This window comes from Antedon bifida, chromosome 2, assembly GCF_963402885.1.
Source record: "Antedon bifida chromosome 2, ecAntBifi1.1, whole genome shotgun sequence".
Lineage (NCBI taxonomy): Eukaryota > Metazoa > Echinodermata > Crinoidea > Comatulida > Antedonidae > Antedon > Antedon bifida.
This window is the reverse complement of record NC_136227.1, coordinates 34,318,556-34,344,531: the sequence shown is the minus strand read 5'-3', so window position 1 is coordinate 34,344,531 and position 25,976 is coordinate 34,318,556. Positions and strand designations below refer to the sequence as shown.

The 25,976-nt window shown below is 33.2% G+C and overlaps 3 protein-coding genes across 4 annotated transcripts in view; 2 read left to right on the top strand and 1 right to left on the bottom strand.

Annotated features, from left to right (window-relative positions):
* LOC144834825 (kelch-like protein 17) overlaps window positions 1–25,976 on the bottom strand; it is a 107,295-nt gene that overhangs the window by 11,700 nt on the left and 69,619 nt on the right. The window contains exons 2-6 of the mRNA XM_078689780.1: window positions 2,154–2,257; window positions 1,569–1,690; window positions 1,050–1,271; window positions 779–895; window positions 115–328 (exon numbers count right to left, since the gene is read on the bottom strand). Coding sequence (XP_078545906.1) covers window positions 115–328; window positions 779–895; window positions 1,050–1,271; window positions 1,569–1,690; window positions 2,154–2,257 — 779 coding nt within the window. The remainder of the gene's footprint in view (window positions 1–114; window positions 329–778; window positions 896–1,049; window positions 1,272–1,568; window positions 1,691–2,153; window positions 2,258–25,976) is intronic.
* On the top strand, window positions 3,488–11,429 carry LOC144834821 (exocyst complex component 8-like). Of its 2 annotated transcripts, XR_013611011.1 has the most exons (18): window positions 3,488–3,569; window positions 3,982–4,137; window positions 4,436–4,528; window positions 4,899–4,987; window positions 5,270–5,412; window positions 5,596–5,675; window positions 5,937–6,010; window positions 6,372–6,543; window positions 6,785–6,922; window positions 7,211–7,262; window positions 7,868–8,012; window positions 8,097–8,277; window positions 8,724–8,854; window positions 9,162–9,281; window positions 9,495–9,695; window positions 10,070–10,237; window positions 10,531–10,787; window positions 10,819–11,429. XR_013611011.1 is itself a non-coding variant. In XM_078689776.1 (17 exons), the coding sequence occupies exons 1-17, from the start codon at window positions 3,509–3,511 to the stop codon at window positions 10,624–10,626; spliced, it is 2,100 nt and encodes a 699-aa protein (XP_078545902.1). In that variant the 5' UTR covers window positions 3,488–3,508; the 3' UTR covers window positions 10,627–11,429. The 2 variants fall into 2 exon arrangements, 1 of the variants encoding a protein (XP_078545902.1); XM_078689776.1 differs by having other exon boundaries at window positions 10,531–11,429.
* Window positions 15,124–25,729, top strand: LOC144834841 (transmembrane protein 26-like). Its single transcript, XM_078689802.1, has 3 exons — window positions 15,124–15,300; window positions 23,571–23,733; window positions 24,149–25,729. Exons 2-3 carry the CDS (start codon window positions 23,599–23,601, stop codon window positions 24,890–24,892), a joined length of 879 nt encoding a protein of 292 aa, XP_078545928.1. The 5' UTR covers window positions 15,124–15,300; window positions 23,571–23,598; the 3' UTR covers window positions 24,893–25,729.

Sequence of the window (25,976 nt, the reverse complement as noted above, 5' to 3'; positions counted from 1 at the left end):
AATATTTTGTTATGGTACTATAATTTCTAATAGTTCATTATCATCTATCTATCTAATTACAAATTGTTTAATATTTACTCATCCCACCACACTGTCCAAAATACTGACACATACCAACAGAAAACAGGACCGTAATCATCTTAGTGTTTTGTCGTTGTCGTGTGCGGACGGATTGTAACGAAGTACGTTGTTCGGGCAGTAAGTGATACTTCATCGCTTCTATTAACAAGTCTTTACACTCTAAGCTTGATTGCACAGCGTCTTCTTTCTCTACGTTCATGACCAGGAACTCTCGGGATAGCAGAGGCAGCCGGACATGTCGCAAGAGCTTAAGAAAAACAATGTTCTTTTATTATCATACATTTTGGTTGATTTAATCTGTTAAGCTCTGTCTACACTATCAAACTAGTTTGACAAAAAAAGTGTGATGTGTCCAAATATGGTGGTGATATGTCCAAATATGATAGTGATATGACATCATCATGTCCATATATAGGCATCACATTTTTTGTCACATAAAGTTTGATAGTGTAGACAGAGATTTAGCAAGACAAATAATAAAGATGCTTAAATAAATAAGCAGAGAATGAGTTTTGATGTATAAATCTTCTTTCAAGTAAAGTTGAAGTTAGAAGAGGATGCTACATGACCTATAACCCATTGCCATTGCTCAAGATAGCTTGTTTTGCAGACACCTGTGCAACTCTGGGCTCTCAATTCGTGGAACCTCAAGCGAGATTTGAAATAAAATTGCTGGTTATTATGACTGTTAATATACCTTTGCTATATACTGTTTTCTTTCTGTTTGGTTATAGTTAATCCACAGCATTGCAGCGTTAAAAATGTCTTCTTCGTTTGAAATGTTTACTTCCTCGTTCCCCATAAGTTCTTCAACCTAAAACAGAAAATGTACAATTTTTTAATTTATTAAACTTTGTTTAATGAAGGTGTGAACATGTCCTGACATATGAAAATCAAAAGAGTTGTTTCTATTCGTTACTAAATGTCACATGATTGATACACAGAATGTATGGGCTTTGAGTAATTACCTCTGATAATGGCAAGTGAGTGTATTCCTCTGAATTTACAACTTCATTGAATTTACGTAGAACAAAGTCATGTGCATAGCGATAGAGGTCGTGGCAAGCATGAGTATCGGCAAAGCGTCGTATACCGAGACAGTTAGAAGGTTCTAGCTGCGACAGCAGGTACTTGGAACAGGCATCGTGGACGCTGTGTAGTTGGAGGAGGTTAGCGGCTGGAAGAAGAGACTAGGATACAAAGAGAACAAAGGTGATCAGTACAGTTTAACTACAAGAGTCATCACATACAATGTGAAAAGGTGACATAATTCAATGTTGAAAAATCATACATTATTATTAGTGATATGGGGGTAAAAAAAAATATCGTAAAAATAAATTAGGTAAGCTTTGCTTGTGTTTGCAAAAGACTGTAGATTGAATGTGTAAGACTTTATGGCGATTGCGGGTGATTAACTATTTTTTAAGACAGACAAAACGAAAGCGAGAATATAATTACAGTAGTGACTGAATCACAGGACTACTCACCTGGACGTTCTTTTCACTGATAACAATCTCAGCAGTATATGCAAATTGAATCAACTTAGCAACAGCTTCTGAATCTATGTCATGAAGTGTAACCTCTGACCTATGACATTCACTCATATTATCTGACAAGAGAATGGAAAGAATTGTAGACAATCAAATTCACTATGCTTTAAATTGTTATTTAACAAATGTTTTTAAACCTCTGGCTACAATATCAAACCATGGAGGAAATATTCCTCCATGATCAAACTAGTGTGCCCAAATATGGTAGTGATATGCCCAAATAGATATGACATCATCGTGTCCATATAATTATATGGGCACATTACATTTTTTTGTCACAGTTTTATAGTGTAGACACGGCTTTAGAACTGTAAAACATACTAATATAATTTATTTTAACAGTTAAAGTTAAATAACAAGAAAAAATCCCTCAATTGGGACTCAAACTCTACTCAGGGGACACTTTTCTGTGAAACACATGTTTTAACACTGAGGCCAACACCTTTGTTTGGTCCAGAAAAGGTGTCCCCTTAATAATGGCTTTACTGTAGTACTTTTTACAAAAATATGAGGTACACTCACTTGTAAACATTGCATGGAAGTATGGACTGCAAGAGGCTAGTACCAATTTGTGACCTCTGATCTCTTGACCTTCGACATTCAATGTGATGTCACATAGCAGATTGCTGTGTCGCATCTTATTCATGGCAATGAATGCATCATTTGTGTGTTTTGCAGAATGGTGCAAAACACAGCCGTCTGCTAGTTTTTTGGCCATGGTTTAACTCACAACAGTGATTGCTCACAACAGTGACATAATATGGTCCGATTGCTTTTTGGAATCTTGAATAAATCTATTTAAAAAAATGATTTTACTTTAGAGGAGTATTGAATTGGGATTGTGTATACAGCTTATCTTTACCAGTGTAAACAGAACCTAAGACTCTCTGTCTCAAATGTGTAACTTTATCAGTGTAAACAGAGCCTAAGATGTTGTCTCAAATTTCCTCACAGTAATTTTAATTGGATCATCATGGATTTGATTTGGTTCAATTACTTATTTATTTATAAATTAGCTTTCAGGTCACTGCTCGTCATGCACTGTTGTATGCAATAAAATATAAAGAAGAAGCGTTAGTTAACTTATATAGGATGATAAAAAGAGTTTTAATAAAGGCACGGACGCAGCTATTTTGGTTTTGGTCTTGGCTATTTTTTGTGTCTAGGCTGAGGCTAGAAGCTTTTCTACCAAATGGTCTCCCCTATTTTTCTTCATCTTGATCCTTAACAAAAACCATGATACAATAAATGTTTATGAGTTGAATGGAAGGAAAACTTTTATTAATAGTTGAAATATTGACTTATAATAAGTTATACTACGCCTATATTATACTTTTATATACTAGGCTAACTAACTAGACTAGAGAGTAGGACTAGCCTATACTTACTAGCCATAGCTAGGCCTACCTAGCCTCTAGGCCTGAGTGAGTAATGCCTTACGTAGGCCTAGCTAGCATAGGCCTACTACTAGGCCTAGGTAGGCCTCTAGGCTCTCTCAGTCAGTCTATAGATAGGCTGGCTAGCTCGGTAGCCTACTACTAGTACTACTACTAGCTAGGCCTAGCCTAGAGTATTATTAGTAGTAGTAGTAGTAGCCTAGCTAGGCGTATAATACTATTGTACTTAGCGTGCTTAAATTTTAACCTTAAGATATTAAGTGGATGTATACCCACCTACAAGTGAGATTTTCATCTATTTAAACGTCATAAAATAAAACAATTATTATTGATTCAACCACCTGCAAAAATCAGTGCATGACATGACAGATGAATCTCTGATGTTATTGGAAAGTACGCCCTCAACTGGTCATACCAAAACAACACAAGACACAACACACACAAGTACACATTAAAAAAAGGAAACACCTCTGTCGAAAAATGGCTGCCACAGAACACCTAAGAAAACAATTGGCACAGCAACAGTTTGATCCAACTAAATGCAAGCGAATTTATGAATTATTATTTTTAAATACTATAAAATAAGTAAGGGACTAGGCCTAGCTCGCTATAGGCTAAGCCCGTCTAGTATTAGATAATTACTAAAATACTTAATAGGCTAGGCATAGCCTAGCGCCGGCCTAGCTAACTAGGCCCTAGGCCCTAGTTAGCTATAAAATAATAGTCGATAAAAGGGATTTCCCCCTCAGAGAGGGAGACCTAGCCTAGCCAGGTCTATTACAGTAGGCCTAGTACTGTACTACTATACTAGAAATAGTCTGTTAGATAGGATGGTAATATAATAGTATGACTCTATGAGATTTATCTAAAATAATATAACATTACAATTTCTACTAAATAAGTATAGGCCTATGTTTTTTGTTAATTAAAATATTTATATTTTTTTATTCCAGTTGTTCAAGAAATATCATCTAGTGGTGACACATATCATGACCTTTTAGAACATAGGTTAAAGGTCAGAAACCTCAGTGAAGAAACAAATCTCGCACTCAAGAAGAATGTCTACAAAAATTATGCACAATTTATCGAAACTGCGAAAGAAATATCGTGTATCCTTGAAAAAAATTGTCGGATCGTGTTTGATTTAAAAATAACATTAATAACAAGGTTTCAACTATGGGCAGCCATTAGTGCCAAAATAAGGAAAGTTTTGGCCCTAATGGCTGCCCATGTTTATCTACTCTAATTTCTGGCAAATAGCCATGAACACGAATCTTAAATTGAATCATAAATTCTTTAATAATAAAGATCTATTTGTAGTCCAGAATAAATATAAACAAATTTTGAAATTATGAAAAAAATAGATTTATATACAGAAACAAGCACATCCTTACATTTTAACTTTAGACTTGGAAAGTGAAATGTATCAGCTGAGTCATATATTAACAGAACAAAAAGGAATCATGGACCTAATGTTAGAAATGTCATTCTCAGCCCAAGGTGAGCAAGAACACATAATCTATTCCGATTAATAAAAAGATTTGTAGCATAAGTGAGTATTTAACTCTTGCAGATATCTTTACTACACCGAGTGAGCAGCTGAGCTGAACCGTAATTACGTAGCCATAGCATCGTCAAGAGTTCGAGGCTCACTTGCTCCATGGTTCTGGTGGTAGAACAAGTCTTCTTGGATAAGGACTATAAACCGTAGGTCCAGTGTACACATCTAGTTCATGTGCACTTTAAAGAACCTAGTACATCTTTTAAAACATCATATCTGGGCCCTCTGGGTGATCAATCTTTGACTGAAGAGGTCACCCAGTATAAAGAAATAATACATCACAGTAATATATGACTTTTAACATTTTAGATGAGGTCGTTGACACCAAAGATACCGCTGTGAAAGAAGAGCCAAAGAAGTCGATTGCATCGCTGCTGGATAAGGTGGAAGGCTGCTCTGTAAGTGGCTATAATACTTAAGTACAGTGGTAGCATAAATAGCAACATGCCTACTAAACATAGGCAGAGTATCTTTTGGTGCAAAATTCACATCACTTTAAATTTTCCGATACGATCATTTTATTATTTTGTCCTGGACCCAGTTCTAAAGAAGGATTTGTACTAATAACATAATGATTTTATATAGACATTATATATAGCAGTAGATTTGAACAGAATCTAAATCATAAAAATTTAGTATTTACTGTCAACCATTTTTAAAAGTTATTTATCATTCTGTAGCGAGTTACTGAAGTACCTGGCCGTTACATCATCTATGATACGGATCTTACAGAACTGGAACCAGATTCATTTCAAGAAATTCACAAAGTTCATGTGTTTCTGTTGAATGATAGTCTGCTGGTCACGACCTTTCAACCCAACAGGTCAGATCAATTTTACAATTATTTATTTTCTTTTAATCTAGAGCCATTTCACATTTATTTCTCTTAAAAAATTGTTTTTAAATTGCTACTGTATATGATTATTTCATTGGCTTAATTCAAATTCAGTATAATAAGTGATAATAATTATTATATAATAACGATAATTTAATTTTTGTCTACTAGGCGAGGGCCTGTACGCTTCAAATTCCAGACTTTGTATGAATTGGACAGCCTAGCTGTAGTTAATGTCAGAGATGTAGGCCGTAAGTAAGCTCTGTCTACACTGTCAAACTTTATGTGACAAAAAAATGTGATGTGCTGATATATGGACATGATGATGTCATATCACTACTTGGGTATATCACTACAATATTTGGACACATCACACTTTTTTTTGGTAAAACTAGTTTGATAGTGTAGACAGAGCTTAAGATACATTTCAATGTGCGTATATTGTGTATAAATGAGTGTTCGTTTATTTTCAAATATGGTAGATTATTCATATTTTATTCTTTTTTTCTTAGCTGTCAAGAATGCTTTTAGAATCTTAATGTTTCCTGATCAGAGAATGTTCCAAGCTAATGGACCCAAAACTAAGGTACGCCATTCACAATGATGCCGTTAACGTATATTCCCTAAAAACATAGGAAGCAAATTTAAATAGGACATTTCATACGCATCCAACAGCGAGCACAAATTTGCCAATTACAGGATGGATAAACTATTTCAATCTCATTTGAGGCTTAGGGAGTGGAGTTGAAAGAGTTGTGAGTTTCAACCCTGGCACTAGGTCAGGATTGAACCCTGGACCTTGGGATTGTAAGGCAAGCATGTTAACCACCAAGCTACTGTGGTTATTCACTTCCAAAGACAAAATAAACTGTTAATTAGAAAATTTAACAACTCACTGAAAATGTAGTTATTTATTTAATTGTTTTTATTATCAATCTGAAACCTAGAAAGAATGGTTGACATCGTTGGAAGATGCAAAGAAAGCTAAGGCCGCGTCAGACACGAGAAAACGAGAACTTTTACACCAATCAAGTCGTGCGAGCATCATCCCTAAAGAAGTGACGCCAACTGACGATGTCGAAGTTGAACAAGATTTAGATGAAGATGAAGATAATAATCGTAAGAAATTCTTACGGTATTTCACACATTCACAATCACATATTGCAAAAATGTGTCTCTGTCAAAGTGTGATGTGCCCAAATATGGTAGCGATATGCTTAAATATGGTAGTTATATGACACAATGTCCATATATGGGCACATCACATTTTTTTTTCACAAAAAGTTTTGATATACTAAATTATTATATAAACATTACTATATTATTATTATTCAATGAAATTTATTTTTTTTCTTTTCAGCTTTTTTCCAAGAAGAAGCTGCTGATGTCATGGAGAGTAATTTGCTGAAAGTTGATTGGCTGACTGAGCTGCCAGAAGACCTTGATATGTGTATTGCACAGAGGAACTTTGAAGATGCTGTTGATCTTATTATCAAAAGTAAAGCTCTGTCCACACTATCAAACTTATGAGAAAAAAAAATGTGCCCATATTTGATGTCATATCGCTACCATATTTAAGCATATCACTACCATATTATTTGGGCACATCACATCCACATTTTATTGCACACAACAGACTGTTTCAAAACATTTCTCTTACATCATCAGTCTCTGATTATTAAGAATAATATGAAGTACTATTCACAGATAGCAGACTGTTTATGTAGTTAATTTATGCAAGAATACAGATATTATTTATTTATATTATTTCCTATCTTTTTGACAGCAAATGACTACTTGAAAGAAGTACCAGCCTGCCCTGCTCTCAAAGACATGAGGTAAATATTACAAATTAACAAATAAAAAAATGCATGTAACAATTCAGAATATTGTATCAAATATATTGGTAATTGATATAACAAACTAAGTTAACAAACTAAGTTAACTAACTAAGTTAACAAACTACGGTAAGTTAACAAATTAACAAACTAAGTTAACAAACTACGGTAAGGTAACAAATTAACAAACTAAGCTAACAAAGTAAATTAACAAATTATAGAAAGTTAGCAAACTAAGTTAACAAACTACAGTAAGTTAACAAACTAAGTTAACAAACTACAGTAAGTTAACAAACTAAGTTAACAAACTATAGTAAGTTAACAAACTAAGTTAACAAACTACAGTAAGGTAACAAATTAACAAACTAAGTTAACAAACCTACTTAACAAATTATAGAAAGTTAGCAAACTAAGTTAACAAACTACAGTAAGTTAACGAACTAAGTTAACAAACTAAGAAACTAAGTTAACAAACTAAGAAACTAAGTTAACAAACTAAGTTAACTATAGTAAGTTAATTAGATTAAATGGTTTAAACAAGCTTACTACAGCACAGTAAATTCAACATACATTGATTAACTAAGTTAATGGTTTTCTTTATTAAGGGCAAGAGTTGATCATCGGATTGAACTGTTAACGGATGTTTTAATACGTGAGCTTTCTGTGTCGCCGGATCGATCATTACGTGGTGGACCACAAGTTACTAGGAGGCCTGTTCGTGAATTGATTCGGCTTGGAAGAGCAATTAAGGTATGGTATTCTTAAATCATTCATTGAACCAATTTTGGAGTTGTTTTTAAAGATTGTTTAAACACATACATGTTATTTTTGTAGGCTTGTGACTTGTTTTTAAAGAACCGCAGCGAGGCCATTAAACAATCAATTCGACAACTCAGGATAGAGGGCGCTACTACTGTCTACATCACCAAACTTTGCAATGTGTTTTTTACTCACATGTTTGAAACGGGAAAAGAGTTTAGAAAAGCGTTCGCTAATCATCCTGGTTGTTTTTCAGGTAATTTACAATTTTTTTTGTAAGTTTGCATTATTATTTTTAAGTATTATCCTCCAAAATCATGAAAAATAAAGATTTATAAAATCAAACGTTGAATAGGCCATTTGACAGTTTTAATGAAGTTATTCAATTTAAAAAATCAAACAAAAATAATGATTTCACTTATAAAAAGACAAAATAAACAGTTAAATTTAACCAAAAACCCATTGCCTTACAGACAATTTGACTATTTTTGCTTTAATTTACATTTTTTCAGGTAAATGATTTTTTTGGTGATCCAATTTTTGGGGGGACAATATATCTTATATTATCTATAATATATTTTTGTTTATAATTAGATAAATATAGTTTTATGAACTAATTATAGGCATAAGTGAAAACTAGCTTGAAAGTAGTTTTTTTATTCACTATTTATGTTATTAAAATGATATTCTTGTATTTGACAGCGTTTGTTGTTTGGGCCAATGCGGAGTTGAAGGGTTATGTGAATCATTTTTCACGTCAAGCTCTTTCTAAGCAAACAAACTTATCTGTCGTGGCTGAGTGCGTTACGATTGCTCGTACGTACTGCTCTAAAGTGAGTATGTTTCGTGAAAAATCTGAATAAAATTACTTTAATGTGTAAAAATTTAAAATTGGTCGTGTACCAGTGGCCGTATTCACCATTCACTCTTGGGCTAAGGGAAGCACTTACCATTAAATTTTAAAAATCTCCTATCTAAGTGAATACAATTTAAGGGAAAAAGGGAAAATTTATTGAGTGAAATGCTTAATATTTAAGGGAAATGTCTCAAAATGTGATTGGTGAATATGGCCACAGGCTTCCAAGTATTTTGATAAAGTTATTGTTTTTTACATTCACTGTTTTCTCTTTGTCTCATTAGTTATCTGCAATTGGTCTTGATCTGTCATTTGCCTTGAATAGCCTGTTGGTGAAGGGTATACGCGATGCTATGTATTACAACAAAGATCAACTTATTGAAGCTGCACGCCATCGTAACATTGTGAGTAGCACCAATCAAATTGAACACTACTAGCCTAGCATGTCCACCAATCAGGGCTAGCCAATGGTCTTCCTTTGTAACATGATTAGCTAGTGAAAAACGAACACCACTACTAGCCTAGCATGCCCTAGTACAAAAAAATATATGGCAACTATATTTATATGTTAAGACTTATTATCAACATATTGTGATTAAAAATAACGATAATTACAGGAAGAAAAGTGGTACCAACTGAACCTTCGTAACCCATCGTCTGCTAATGTTCTTGTACAAGAAATGGTGAATTGTGGGATACTGATGTTCCCTAATTTTGTGGTGAACGGTTGTTTTATTGATCTTTCATCCAGTATGGTGGCCTTTACTAAACTTTTACTTGCGTTTATAAATGACGTTATGAAGCTGTACACTCCGGAGGTAAATATATTTTAATATGTTGTTTTTAACCATTTTCTAAGGATCATGACAAAATGATTCTACTGCAGTTACTGCAGTAACTACATCTTTTACTAAGTTATATAATGTTTTCAGTTTGTCTTAATGTAGAGGTTTATGATTAAGTCACTGCAATAAGCAGTGTGTATGATTTCCCTAAAAAATAATTGCTAAATAAAACAAAAAGAGTAAATAAATGTAATTACTGCAATATAATAATTTTGACAAGGTACCTATGTACGTTTTTTTGTCTTTTTATTAAAAAGTAAATTATTATTTATTTATTTTAAAAAACACACTTAATAACATTCATTTTATCTAAACTTTATCTGAAATGTTATTTTATTTGTTTTTAGATTTTTCCTGATTTAATCGATATAGTTAAAGATGTCTTCTCGAACCATGTGCAATTGCTTGAGGGCGCTGTAACTAATGAGAAGTTTGTTGAAGAGCGTCAGTTCATTATAAAGAACGCTGATTTCTTGTTTTCAACGCTTTTAGATACAGTTGGTGGCAAAATTAAAGTATGTTATGGATATTCCATTTCTGATCTAAAGCTCTGTTTACACTATCAAACTTTATGTGACAACAAAATGTGATGTGCCCATACATAGACATGATCATGTCATACCAATACCATATTTGGGCACATCACACTTTTTTTGTCAAACTAGTTTCATAGTGTAGACAGAGCTTTAGGTCAGAAATTTTTATTTTAAACAATATGATAAAATATTCTCTCTTGTAAATAAATTTGAATAATTATTTTTAATATTATATTATTATTATTAAACATTTTATTCTTCGTTATTTTCAGGAAAAGGTTGGAAGAAGCCCGAGAGAACTTGAAGTTTTGAAAGAAGAGCGTAAAAAAATCAGTAAAAAGGCGGAACAAGTTGGTGTACTCATTTGATTTAAAGAAAAATATTATTTTATTCTGTGCTTTTATGCAGTCTGCATGATTTCAAATGAAAATTGGATTTAATATAACCATAGAGATATGTATCTCTATATAGCATCTTGTAATACTTGTAAGATACTGAGGCCCATAAAAGTTATAGAATAGCAATATATGTATTGTACATAACAAAGTAAAAAGAAGAAGAAAAAAAAGTAAAGTAAAATAAGAGTTTGTGAAAGATGTTTGATGGCAAACAACACATGTTCCTTCTTGGATTTTTTTTAATCCTATCAACTTTTAGCAGAATTTATTAAATTAATTCACCCAATACATGTATCGTGTATTGACAATAAAAATGTTGCAGTATCGTGTCTCCTGACAGCAACTTTCATCCCATATGTGATACTGTAGTATAGTGACAGATTATATAGATGGTTAAATTTAAGTTAATATTTAGAAGCTATGTGCTATGGTATGGTCCTGTTCCAGTCAGCAGACACGATACTGCAGGAGGTTTATTGATGCTAGGCATGATACCGACTGGAATGTTCTTCATTAGTATCAATTGGTTATCCACACTTGGCGGATACAACTTGATATTGTCAAAGATCATCTTTAAAAAAATATATTTGTAGTGTCATTATTTATACATATTTCATTTTTATACCTGTTTTGAATCCGCCATGTTTAAGTTGATCATTTCAGATGGCATGCTTACAGACAATGCATGTTCAATAGGTTATATTATATATAATATGTAAATTATACCAGAAAATAAAATAGAATTTATTTATAAGAAAAAAACATTATATTGTTCGTCAATCGATTGTGGTAAAATGCGCCGCATTGTTGGGAATTGCTTTTTGTTTTCAGGTTTCTGTTTAGTAAACAAACCGTTGTCAGAAAGCAAACTTTAGCAGAGAACACGCGTATAAAATTCAGTTTGTCAGTTTTAATTCATTTAAAAGTGGCACAACGTAATTAGCTAGACCCCTCGCCCGTAGAGCCACATCTCGAGATGGAAAAAAGACTTCAATGATGTGTTTTTTATTCTCATGCCGTCTTCTAGTACCACGCCCTTCCTTGCATCCATCCACGATATAATTCTCTCATCTGCATGCTAAAAAAAAAACAAAAAACGCGACCGATTTCTTTGAAAATGTACTTTCGGATTTTTGGAAACCTAGGTACTACTAGTTACGTACGTCATGTTAATTTATTGTGCAATTGCAGGGATATCGGGACATGCCTTCTCACTCGAGATTCTCGAGTTTTAGCAGATAGGTCCACGCAATGGTTATAGGTCATAGTTCGTAGTAAATCTAAATCTCCCGAATGAGTATTTTGTTTACTATAATCAATATAATAGACAGCTAACCGGAAATGTCTCTCTATTGGTTAAGAATCTCGGCAACCAGGTCATTGGTATATATAGGTTATATTTATTGCGTTCCGTGCAATTAACGCACAATATAGACAGATTCCTATTTAAATGATTGATCGTTTTCAGCAAACAAATTCAATTATTCATTAATATTTATTCTCGGTTCATGTTACTAAACTATTTAATTTAGACCCGATATTTTGCGTTGTCGATTGCACGCAACTCTGTTACTTTGTAAACAGTTCGAATCGAGTCTTTCTTTCAATTAACGGTAAAATTTCGAACGAAATATTATCATCGATTAGATTTGAAATGCGAGACCGTTTTGCTAAGAATGAACAAATAATGTCATCACTTAATAATCAATTCAATGAAATGAATGTCTACTTGTGGTGTACGTATTGATCATGAATTATGGTCTTGTGGTGTGGTAGCAGCAGGAAATAGAACATCCTTGGTTCACGCGCGCTCCTCCTCCTCTCTAAAACTCTCTCTACACTATGAAACTAGTTTGACAAAAAAACGTGTGATGTACCCAAATATGGTAATGATATCCCCAAATATGGTAGTGATATGACATCATCATGTCCATATATGAGGACATCAAATGTTTTTGTTAGATAAAGTTTGATAGTGTAGGCAAGGCTTAAAGCCCTGTCTACACTATCAAACTAGTTTGACAAAAAACGTGTGATGTGCCCAAATATGGTAGTGATGTGCCCAAAATATGGTAGTGATATGACATCGTCATGTCCATATATGGGCACATCAAATGTTTTTGTCACATAATGTTTGATAGTGTAGAAAGGCTTAAAGCTCTGTCTACACTATCAAACTAGTTTGATGTGCACAAATATGGTAGTAATATGACGTCATCGTGTCCATATATGGGCACATCACATTGTTTTGCCACTTACATTTCTATAGTGTAGACAAAGCTTAAAACGAATGCTAATTTACTGTTGGTGTTAGCAATATTTTTAACATGTCATCATGTTCGGTTGTATTATTGAAATTTAAAGCACTTTCGGCATTTTTAGAGGTCATTAAAGTTAAATCTCGCCCCTTGTGAAAACAATCAATGTAGGGGGTAAGGTCGTCTGTGAATGGTGTGAATTAAGCTAAACGGATCCCAGTGTCCAACTTTGACCCAATCACTTAAATTATTGAGCACATAAAAAACTTTACGTATGACCGGACGGTAAGGGAAGCGGTAACCTCCGTCCAACTTTGTTATTTTCGTGTTTTGCGTGGTATCAGTCAAAACCTATGCAGGAGGTAATCGTATTGTAACGAACACAATACATTAACAGAAACTTTAATTCCTTGTATATAACACACGTTACTATTATCCTATATTGAACAATGGTTTGGTGACTGACAATACAATAGCTTCACTTTTTAACCCCATTTAAATCTGTTTTGTTTATGACTTTTATCACGATTTAAAAGGAATGAAGAAGATCAGATTTATAAATGTCAAGAATAATTCCCATACGATGTGAATAGCCGATTAGGTTTGACATATCAATCTTCCATCTATATTTCAATTCTAATATATATAGTATACAGTAATCAAAAGGCTAAACAAAACAAAAATACCGTGGAGAAAGGGCCGCATTTTATGTATTCATCTTTAAACAGTGGCAAGAAGCTTAAAACAGTCAATGGAAAATGGCAAAAGGCTTCCTACTTTCTAGGAGTTTTATCAGATAATCTGTATTGTTTTGACAACTCTTGTAAGATGACCACATTGCTGATTTTGCCATTTCCCCCTAACTGAAAATATAAAATTCGGTTACCAGCAGTTAAGTTGATATGTCAAACATTGAATAAATATATATTATAATGCCTAAAACCTGTTTGTTTTTATAAATTCATTTGGATACTATTTATTTAAAAACCCTTACATTCGCTCATTATCAGTTTTAAACAAAGACTAAGAATATCTTAACATCCAAATTTCTCTATAATTGACAACAGCAGGCGACAGCAAAGCTATACACATACTACAGTAAATTGAAAAAAACCCTAATGCGCATGCGTATTGGTTGTCAACGAAAACAATACAGGTTTTGACTTGCACTGTAAGCCTGATTGAATTGAATACAAAGTCTATGAAACACATGGCTAACTCGCTGGTATATTCCCAGAACCAAAGGCTTAGTAATAAAACAGTAATAGAATCGGTAAAAATTGTGTGTGAGGTATGAATGGCGCTGAAAGAGCTGTTGAAAGGAGTTTCTATGTGTTTGAAGGAACAATTTTGGAAGGTACAGTAAATTTAAAATTGATGTCGAAAGCCAGTAATTTGTTTGGAACTGACAATATAGCTAGATTTGATAGTGAAACTGAAAGAATAATAGTTTGAACGCATTTGAAATCTAGTATTTGAAAAGGTGTGGAAATCGCAGTAATTTACCTCAAATACGTGCCGGGGGCCTAGTCTGTAGATTGTATTGGAACATTCATTTAGTATACTGATGTTGGGAGCGGAGTAAAATTGATGTTGAATCCCCTTGATTGTTTGGAAGGACTAGTAACAACTGATAGTTACAATTGGTGCGGGAAAGTAAAACAACGTTGTGTTATTTTAGATTTGAAAATCACAGTAAACTTCGACAAGGTATTGGAAGTCTAGATTGTGTTGGAACATTTTGTCAGTAATGGTATTGGGAGCGGAGTAAAATTGAAGTTTCCCATGAATGAAGAAGTTCAAGCCGACAGTGTTGCAGAAAGTCCAAAATCAAATCTGAATTATAACACATGCTTGGTATTGTGTTGATTCTCGTGAGAGAGGAAACCTTCCCCAGATAGCAACAGTTAAACCGCATTTTCAAGGCTATACTTGTAATATAATTTGCGTATTTATTTTTACGTTCGTTTATGTTCTTGTAACCTAATTTGAGAACTAACCCATAACTTTTCTTATCGGCACTAAACTGGAAAACGTAAAAAAAAGAGAAAAAGAAAACGTGAAAGCGATTCTGACTTGTTATTGATGCCTACCCTAGTTTGCAGATGAGTTGATAAAAAGCTATTGTACAATAATGTAGGCCTATATTCATTTTACGTAGCGAAATGTGAACGATATCTCGTTGTGATTTATTCTGAACAATAATGTCGTACTATAAAGCCATTCTAACAAGAGTTATCTTCACCCTGCATAGCCTGTTTGCTATCTACATCGTAACAATTGTGACGGCGGACACGAGGTACTGGACGCTTGCCCTGGCAGTTGCCCCTCTCTTGATAGAGTCAACCATCACGATTAATAAAAGAAAGGGCAAAGAATTGAAATGGTAAGAAATTATTTTTAATTTACAAATAGTCTTCTTCTTCTTCTTCGTATTTGGAGCCAACTTCATATGTGAAGACTCTGCTCCTCCAACTCTGTTTTGCTAGCTCTACTGTATTTGGTTGTGTATTATTATTCTATTTAGTTATTCTTTTACAGAGAGAAACTGACTCCCTTATTTAGTCTCTTATAGTCGGGTCGAATGTTGTTGTGGAATTAATGTAGAAGAGTAGCAGTGTGAAATAGTAAAATAAGGGTGGGGAAGAGAGGAAAATCGGTAAAGAAAAAAACTGTTTCTGTAAAACTGAGTTTTACTACTCAAATATCTCTCAGAATCTTGCTTCTTCTGCTGAGCCTGGTTCGACTATGACGCAACGCAAGCGTTATCTCACTCCGTGAAGCTAGAAATGCTAAAGCAAGTTTTATAGTTCCATGCTCTTCCCACTGTAGTTACAATAGTAACCCCAAACCATGAAGAAATGTTTCTCCATGTTTTAACTAAGGTGTAATAGTGTTGTGGACTTATGTTTAAGAAGGCAAGAATTTTGGGAAATGGCAAAATCTATGAAATCAGAGCACCGACCTATATTTATTTCTTTGATCTTAATATGTCCACCGTGAATAACACTTAGTAATATATCTGCCAGAGTAATGACCGATACAAACGCTTCAAGTCGAGTACTAAATCGATACGTCCACATATTGACCTCTGAGTGGACACTCAAAAGTCAATTGTACGGATAGGTGGTAGAACCACCAATATTAAACAATCGTAACTAATATCTTACCGTTAGTATCGTTTATTAATCAATATTTTTTTACAGTATAAGCCTACAAGCACTTTAATACTGTATTAGTATTAATCCTCCTCAACCGCCCACCTCACACCTCAATGTATTAAATCCTCAAATGTTTCTAAAATATATAAACTGAACAAAAGTATCGATACATAAGCAGAACAATAAGAAATAGATAAATAATTTAAGTTAAAATAACTGTTCATCTCCCTAATTAACAGTCTAGTTTGCAATAAAATGTAAAAAATTAACTCCTATAGCTTGTCATTAATTTTATCTTTTTTTTTTGGATAGATTATATGAGTTTGTTTTGCAATTGCTGTAGTCATAATATTTAAATTTATTTCATTTATGACTATAACATCTGAGAAAGTCAATTGATTCGGAAATTTTAATTGACAAGAAACACATAATACCGCACGTTTTATGTTCAGTACCGTATAGTTATTATTGATTGAGAATAATAACGATGTTTTTAAATATTCTAGAAAATATAAAGATGGTAATAAAAACACCCGATAACTCATAAAAGCAGTTTAAAGTCATAACAGAATATTCTTAAACGTGGAAGTACAATTGGTTACCACTAGAGACGCAACGTAAGGACGCAGCGCAAACGCACAACGAAAGTAATTTGGCCAATCACGACGCGATGAATTATGTTGATCCATCGTCAGTCGTACGGCCGGACGGATGCTTCATCCATGGAGGTATAATACTTAGACAATAGAGAAAAAAACTGTTCCATTTATGACAGAAAAAAATCAAAGGCAATAAAATAAGCATAGTCTAATTGTTCTGTTTGAATTTACTATTTTTTATTTATGATTGTAGACATTTATTGTATTTTAAAGATATATTGTCCCCCTAAAAAAACATTTTTTTTAATTTTTTTGTTGAATATGTTATTTTAATGTCACATAATAGTTATTCACTCTCACAAAAAATTGGGTCTGAAAAAAATTTATTTACCTGAGAAAAATGTAATTTAAAGCAAAAAAATGGTCAAATTGTCTGGAAGACAATGAGTTTTTGGGTAATTTAACTGTTTATTTTGTCTTTTTATAGGTGAAATAATTTTTTTCCTCGTTTTTTTCTTATGGAAGTGAACAACTTCATTAAAACTGCAAAATGGCATATTCAAAGTCCGATTTTAAAAATCTTTATTTTTCATGATTTTGGGGGACAATACATCTTTAATAAGGAAAATATCACAAGTTATTTAGTATTCTTGCTCTTCCGCGTGCGTACAAAGATTTGAACGTCACACAGTGTGTTGAACTATCTTCCTATTTATCAGTTCGATTATCAACTGTGATTAACAATGTATTCATTAAAATACAATTTGTATCAGACTGATTCGTTATTGGATTCGACATTAGACTAAAGTAGAGCAATATTATTATTGTATTGCACTAATTACAATGTAATGAAAGATAACAAAAACACGTGGAACCAAACTAAGAAAAAGTGTCAATTCATCGGTTTATAAAACTATGTAAAAATGTAGGCCGCCTATCTGTAACTTAAACTACCCGTTTACAATACTACTGCGTGCTTTCAAATGTTGTCGGTGCCATTGGACGGACTAGTTCTAACATGATGGTTGTCTGTGAACCTAAAACCACTCTAAAGCTCTATCTACATTATTATATCGTCAAACTAGTTTGACAACAAATTGTGATGTGCCCAAATATGATAGAAATATGACATCATCATGTCCATATATGGGCACATCACATTTTTTTGTCACATAGAATTTGATAGTAGACAGAGCTTTAGTCTTTGTAGGCCACCTTAAAATGTTTATTTGGATTCGAGTAATGAGAATTTAAAGTGAACAATATCAAGTATTTATGTATTCATTATGACACTTAACACAGAACAAACATTATTGATTTGCTCTCCCAGCTCCAGGTATACATTGGCGTCAGTTTCATAATGTTCGCATAATTACTGTCGTGTTGAATGAAATACAAATCATCATTAAATTAGCGTCATAATTAGAAGGAATATGAGAGCTCACTCCCTATGCTAAAGTACAATATTAAAAAGATGATATTTGAAACATATTGCTAGCTACTATTGCTACTGCAAAATTGGGGTTGTAAACATTTAGCTTAATATCACTTTGTTGTGTTTGTGTTTTTTTTTTTTTTTTTGTTTTTTTTTTCTTTTTCTGTCTCAAACTGTCATTTTTTGTTAATGTAATGCGTCCGTATAATATGTTTTATGTTTATGCTTAGGACTACAAAGACAAGCCACTTTGGCTTCTGTGTATCTTAACCCATAAACTTTGTAAAATATTGAATATTGAATAAATGTTGTTGTATTAAAAAAAAAATTATTACAGGCGCGCCTGGAAACCAAAAGAGAAACCCCTTAAGCTCTGTCTACACTATCAATCTTTATGTAACAAACAAATGTGATGTGCCCATATATGGACATGATGACGTCATATTACTACCATATTTGGGCATATCACTACCATATTTGGGCACATCACACTTTTTGTCAAACTAGTTTAATAGTGTAGACAGAGATTTAAAGCTCATATTCCCACTAATAATCCATCGCTTGTGATTGGTAAACTTGCTTGCGTTGCGCTCACGTCATTGCGTTGCATCCTAGTGGAACGAGCTCGGGAAAGGCAAGTTTTTGAGATACTTGCGTAGTATAACTCATTTCACCAATTTTTCCTCTCTTTCCACACGTACCATCTTTTACTATTTCATTCCACAACAACCTTTCATCCGACTACATGTTCATTTTCTGCCAACATTGCATTCATAGCGAACATTGAAATATTGTTACCCAATGAACAAGTGCATTAATATAATTAGCGTTCACATTGTCGGTTAGAAGAACATAAATGAGTGCATTAATCAGCGTTCACAATAGACTGTTAGTAACAAGAAAATGTTTTCATTAAAATCTAATAACAATACGACCACACTTTGTTTATACAAAGTGCTATCACTTAGCAACGTAATTTCTACTAGATATTTCAATTATTATTAATACCACGGATAAGTAACCTTAATAATTAGTATCTTGGAATTACAGTTAATTGCTTTACGAAATTTATTTCTGACGGTAATTACAATCTTTACAGGTATTTTTTTCCATCTATTTTTCCACGAACAGAACAAAATTCATGAAAGATGCATTCACTATTTTGATATTTCTTATGTTAATTACGATCATTGCAGGTAGCTTGTTTTTATTTTCCATCTATTTTTTCCACGAACAGAACAAAATTCTTGAAAATGCATGAATTATTTTGATATTTCTTAGGATAATTAGGCCTACAAGCATTCAGGTAGCTTGGTGGTTTTTATTTTCCATCTATAACTTTCCACGAACAGAACAAAATTCTTGAAAATGCATGCATTATTTTGATATTTCTGAGGTTAATTACAAGAATTGTAGGTAGCTTGCTGGTTTTTATTTTCCATCTATATTTTCCACGAACAGAACAAAATTCACGAAAATGCATGAATTATTTTGATATTTCTGAGTTTAATTACAAGAATTGCAGGTAGCTTGGTGGTTTTTATTTTCCAATAATTTTTTCCACGAACAGAACAAAATTCATGAAAGATGCATGCATTATTTTGATATTTCTGATGTTAGTTACAAGCATTCAGGTAGCTTGGTGGTTTTTATTTTCCATCTATTTTTTCCACGAACAGAACAAATTCATGAAAGATGCAATCATTAATTTGATGATATTTCTGAGGTTAATTAAAATCATTCAGGTAGATTGGTTTTTATTTTCCATCTATTTTTTCCACGAACAGAAAAAAATTCTTGAAAATGCATGAATTATTTTGATATTTCTTGATATTGCAAAATAAAAATATAGTGATAATAAATAAAGCAAACATGACATGTGAAATATTAATAAGAGCTGAGACACATTTCAACAGAAATTTAATTTCATTAAAGAACTTTTAATTGCTAGATGGGTTGTATTCCCATGTAATATACAAGAACAATATAACTTTATTGTCAAATTATTAATCAAGTAAGTATTCGTCGTTCATTCGTTTGATCAAAATCAATTTCAACACCAACATACAAGAAAAACGTTAAACAAAAACAAGACTAAAAGCATGCACTAGAAATGGTATAAAATGTTAAAACTTCAACAAAAATAAACATTTTAATATTTATTTTTATTGAAAAAAACTTCAGATAAAAGATTAAAACATGTATTTTGACCAGGATATAAACAAATAAAACTTCCTCATTAAACCAATTATTAAAGATATATTGTCCCTGTCAAAAATATATATATATATATTTTTTTGATATGCCATTTTAACGTCACATAATAGTTATTCACTTAGATAGAAACAAAAATTATCTGAAAAAATGTAATTTAAAGCAAAAAATACTTCAATTATCTGTCAGACCATGGTTTTTGGTTAAAATTAAATGTTTTATAAGTGAAATAATATTTTTTTACAGAAGTGAATAACTTGATTAAAACTGCAAAATGGCCTATTTATAGTCTGATTTTATTAACCTTCATTTTTCATATTTTTGGGGACAATACATCTATAAACCTCTTTGGTTGGTTTGGTCCCTGTATCTTTGGTAGCCTATGTATTATACTGAGTGATCATTCTATTTTTGTGTAGGGTGTGCCCAAGTGTATTTTTCTACCTGATGTCTGTAGTACCTATGTATTATACTGAGTGATCATTCTATTTCTGTGTAGGGTGTGCCCAAGTGTATTTTTCTACCTGATGTCTGTAGTACCTATGTATTATACTGAGTGATCATTCTATTTCTGTGTAGGGTGTGCCCAAGTGTATTTTTCTACCTGATGTCTGTAGTACCTTATATGTATTATACTAAGTGATCATTCTATTTTTGTGTAGGGTGTGCCCAAGTTTATTTTTCTACCTAATGTCTGTAGTACCTATGTATTATACTGAGTGATCATTCTATTTCTGTGTAGGGTGTGCCCAAGTGTATTTTTCTACCTGATGTCTGTAGTACCTTATATGTATTATACTGAGTGATCATTCTATTTCTGTGTAGGATGTGCCCAAGTGTATTTTTCTACCTGATGTCTGTAGTACCTTATATGTATTATACTGAGTGATCATTCTATTTCTGTGTAGGGTGTGCCCAAGTGTATTTTTCTACCTGATGTCTGTAGTACCTTATATGTATTATACTGAGTGATCATTCTATTTCTGTGTAGGATGTGCCCAAGTGTATTTTTCAACCTAATGTCTGTAGTACCTATGTATTATACTGAGTGATCATTCTATTTTTGTGTAGGATGTGCCCAAGTGTATTTTTCTACCTGATGTCTGTAGTACCTATGTATTATACTGAGTGATCATTCTATTTCTGTGTAGGGTGTGCCCAAGTGTATTTTTCTACCTGATGTCTGTAGTACCTATGTATTATACTGAGTGATCATTCTATTTCTGTGTAGGGTGTGCCCAAGTGTATTTTTCTACCTGATGTCTGTAGTACCTATGTATTATACTAAGTGATCATTCTATTTCTGTGTAGGGTGTGCCCAAGTGTATTTTTCTACCTGATGTCTGTAGTACCTATGTATTATACTGAGTGATCATTCTATTTCTGTGAAGGGTGTGCCCAAGTGTATTTTTCTACCTGATGTATGTAGTACCTTATATGTATTATACTGAGTGATCATTCTATTTCTGTGTAGGGTGTGCCCAAGTGTATTTTTCTACCTGATGTCTGTAGTACCTATGTATTATACTGAGTGATCATTCTATTTCTGTGTAGGGTGTGCCCAAGTGTATTTTTCTACCTAATGTCTGTAGTACCTTATATGTATTATACTGAGTGATCATTCTATTTTTGTGTAGGATGTGCCCAAGTGTATTTTTCTACCTGATGTCTGTAGTACCTATGTATTATACTAAGTGATCATTCTATTTTTGTGTAGGATGTGCCCAAGTGTATTTTTCTACCTGATGTCTGTAGTACCTATGTATTATACTGAGTGATCATTCTATTTCTGTGTAGGGTGTGCCCAAGTGTATTTTTCTACCTGATGTCTGTAGTACCTTATATGTATTATACTGAGTGATCATTCTATTTTTGTGTAGGGTGTGCCCAAGTGTATTTTTCTACCTGATGTCTGTAGTACCTATGTATTATACTGAGTGATCATTCTATTTCTGTGTAGGATGTGCCCAAGTGTATTTTTCTACCTGATGTCTGTAGTACCTATGTATTATACTGAGTGATCATTCTATTTCTGTGTAGGGTGTGCCCAAGTGTATTTTTCTACCTGATGTCTGTAGTACCTATGTATTATACTGAGTGATCATTCTATTTCTGTGTAGGGTGTGCCCAAGTGTATTTTTCTACCTGATGTCTGTAGTACCTATGTATTATACTAAGTGATCATTCTATTTTTGTGTAGGGTGTGCCCAAGTGTATTTTTCTACCTGATGTCTGTAGTACCTATGTATTATACTGAGTGATCATTCTATTTCTGTGTAGGATGTGCCCAAGTGTATTTTTCTACCTGATGTCTGTAGTACCTATGTATTATACTGAGTGATCATTCTATTTCTGTGTAGGGTGTGCCCAAGTGTATTTTTCTACCTGATGTCTGTAGTACCTATGTATTATACTGAGTGATCATTCTATTTCTGTGTAGGGTGTGCCCAAGTGTATTTTTCTACCTGATGTCTGTAGTACCTATGTATTATACTGAGTGATCATTCTATTTCTGTGTAGGGTGTGCCCAAGTGTATTTTTCTACCTGATGTCTGTAGTACCTATGTATTATACTGAGTGATCATTCTATTTCTGTGTAGGGTGTGCCCAAGTGTATTTTTCTACCTGATGTCTGTAGTACCTATGTATTATACTGAGTGATCATTCTATTTCTGTGTAGGATGTGCCCAAGTGTATTTTTCTACCTGATGTCTGTAGTACCTATGTATTATACTGAGTGATCATTCTATTTCTGTGTAGGGTGTGCCCAAGTGTATTTTTCTACCTGATGTCTGTAGTACCTTATATGTATTATACTGAGTGATCATTCTATTTCTGTGTAGGATGTGCCCAAGTGTATTTTTCTACCTGATGTATGTAGTACCTTATATGTATTATACTGAGTGATCATTCTATTTCTGTGTAGGGTGTGCCCAAGTGTATTTTTCTACCTGATGTCTGTAGTACCTATGTATTATACTAAGTGATCATTCTATTTCTGTGTAGGGTGTGCCCAAGTGTATTTTTCAACCTGATGTCTGTAGTACCTATGTATTATACTGAGTGATCATTCTATTTCTGTGTAGGGTGTGCCCAAGTGTATTTTTCTACCTGATGTCTGTAGTACCTATGTATTATACTGAGTGATCATTCTATTTCTGTGTAGGGTGTGCCCAAGTGTATTTTTCAACCTGATGTCTGTAGTACCTATGTATTATACTGAGTAATCATTTCTATTTCTGTGAAGGGTGTGCCCAAGTGTATTTTTCTACCTGATGTCTGTAGTACCATCTGTGTGGATCATGGAGGCTGAGCTGCTTGACCAAAGAAAGGCTGATTACATTACAAAGAACATGGAGTTTAAATTCAATCCGAACAGTTCGATATCATTCTATAACCAACTGAAACAGGTAATGACAACTTGTTATCGTAATTTAAAAGCACCAATATCAATAACAAAGATTTTTTTTCTTACTAAGAGCACGTGATTAGGATACTAAAGATACGTTCACACTGAGACTAGATTCGGTCAGGTGGCCGAAGAAAACGTTGCTCAGTTACGTTTTTGGATCACACACGTGTTTTTGTATGAAATCCGCAGCGGATTGCATTAGCGTTAGCGGAAATTTTGTAACTCGTGCGTACCTAAAAATGCCCACATTTTATTTTAATGAAAGATAGTATAGATCTACCAAATGATTATCTCGCCGTCCAGAAGAAATCAAGTAGTAGCAATTAATAAAAAGATATCTTTGTACAGTTTTACTTTTGTTATGAACAAGTAAGGTATAATAATCAATGTTGAAACATCTTTGTTTTTCCTAGGAGACAGAAGACTTACAGGCCGAACGAACACAATTGGTTTTAGCTGTTGAACAGTTTCTCCCATTTGTGCTGATTGTTGGTCGCTGGATACTACCCGCTGGTGCACTATCTCGCGACAAGCTATCCCAGTTACTTCTTGTGTACATAGGCCTAGCTGCAGACATCATCGAGTTCCTTGAAACTTACAAAGAAGACCCAGTTAAATTTAACGAACAGTTAATCTACGCCGTGTTAAGTCTCTGGACATGGAGTCTACTACAATTTGTGTTTGTAGTTACAATGACAAGAGAGGCGCAAGACGCCATTGATAGTATCGAAGAAGAAGAAAAAAGGGGTAAAAAACAAAGACAATTGGTTATCAATGAAAGGACATGCTGCTGCTATAGTAAGAGCAATGTTCACATTGATCCTAATATGAACTTAGAAGCAATCCCTGGATTGATAATCCCACAAAGACTGAAAGATATTGAGATTGAAGACAACGAGCCAAAGTGCCAGTGTTTGGAATCAGAGGTATGGGGCATTGTTGTTACTCTGTGTTTACAAGATGTTCCATTCCTTATTCTTCGTTTAGTTCTCATCTGTCATTTCCGTGTGTATAGCCGAACTAACGTTTTCTATTCGTTCAAGAACGCTCTTATGTTATCCTTACAAGTGTATAGACTAGCCGCATTACACCACGAACGCAATGAAATACTTAAAATGGAACGTGAAGAAAAGCTAAAGTTGCTAGAAAGTTACTGAAAGAACAAATCGTTTGAACAATAAAGATATCTATACACAATTTGACAAAATGTCATTTCTATTTATTTTTAAATCATTAGCAGTTGCTAAAGAAACAATTATAAACAGTCCCTTACAAAACGTAAACAAAGTATAAACATATCTATATAAATTACTGTAATTTCCATAGTATTAGTATTTCTATTTTTATAAATGTGGTTACTTGGACGATCTATATTTCTAAATGTATATCGTGTTTCCAATAATATGTTTATGTTTATAAACCTTTGCTCCATGGTAACCTTTTGAAAGTACATGTGATTCAATCAGTTTTTCGTTTTTGTCCATAAGTTGGTAAATTGTTATTGTAATGTTATCGTCTTTTTGATTGTTTCGATCCAGGGGGTATATCCGAAAAAATCTGTTTTATCTTTTATTTTAATAGAACATGTATTATCATTTGTTACAATTGTAGCGATTCGGTTGAGATCACTCCATTACGCAAATACACAATGCTATTGATAACCTTCTATTCAGACGTACCTTGTCTAAAGTTGTATTCACACGAGGTAAAACACACTGACTAAAGGGTGTGAAACACACTAACTGTACACGTATGCACACACAGTTAAACTGGACAATGCTTTACTTTTATTTGATTTTCAATGAAATTGTATTCTTATTTAATTTTTTTAAATTTTAATTAACGATGGGTACCACCCTTATGAAAGATGCAGAACTGAATGAATACAAACTGTACAGATATAGCTAAACTATTTTTTTATATTCTGCGATTTTTTTTGTTAAGAGTATTTTTAATAATGCCAGTAATAATAAAACATTTAATTAAGTTAGATATTTAATTAGTACATGTCTGGTGTAAAGCAATATCGTAGTGACGAAGGTATTTTGTTTGACGGTAAATGAATAATAGTATGTTGACAGAACCAGTAGGATCCCCGGTTATTAGATTAACTCAAAGTAATATATTGATGTCGAACGAATGTGAAAAGATTTGTAGACAGTTTGGGCAAACTCAGTATCCATATACGTATGGGTAAGATTCGTGTACTACGTCACACAATCTGTGTATCGTGACATCTAT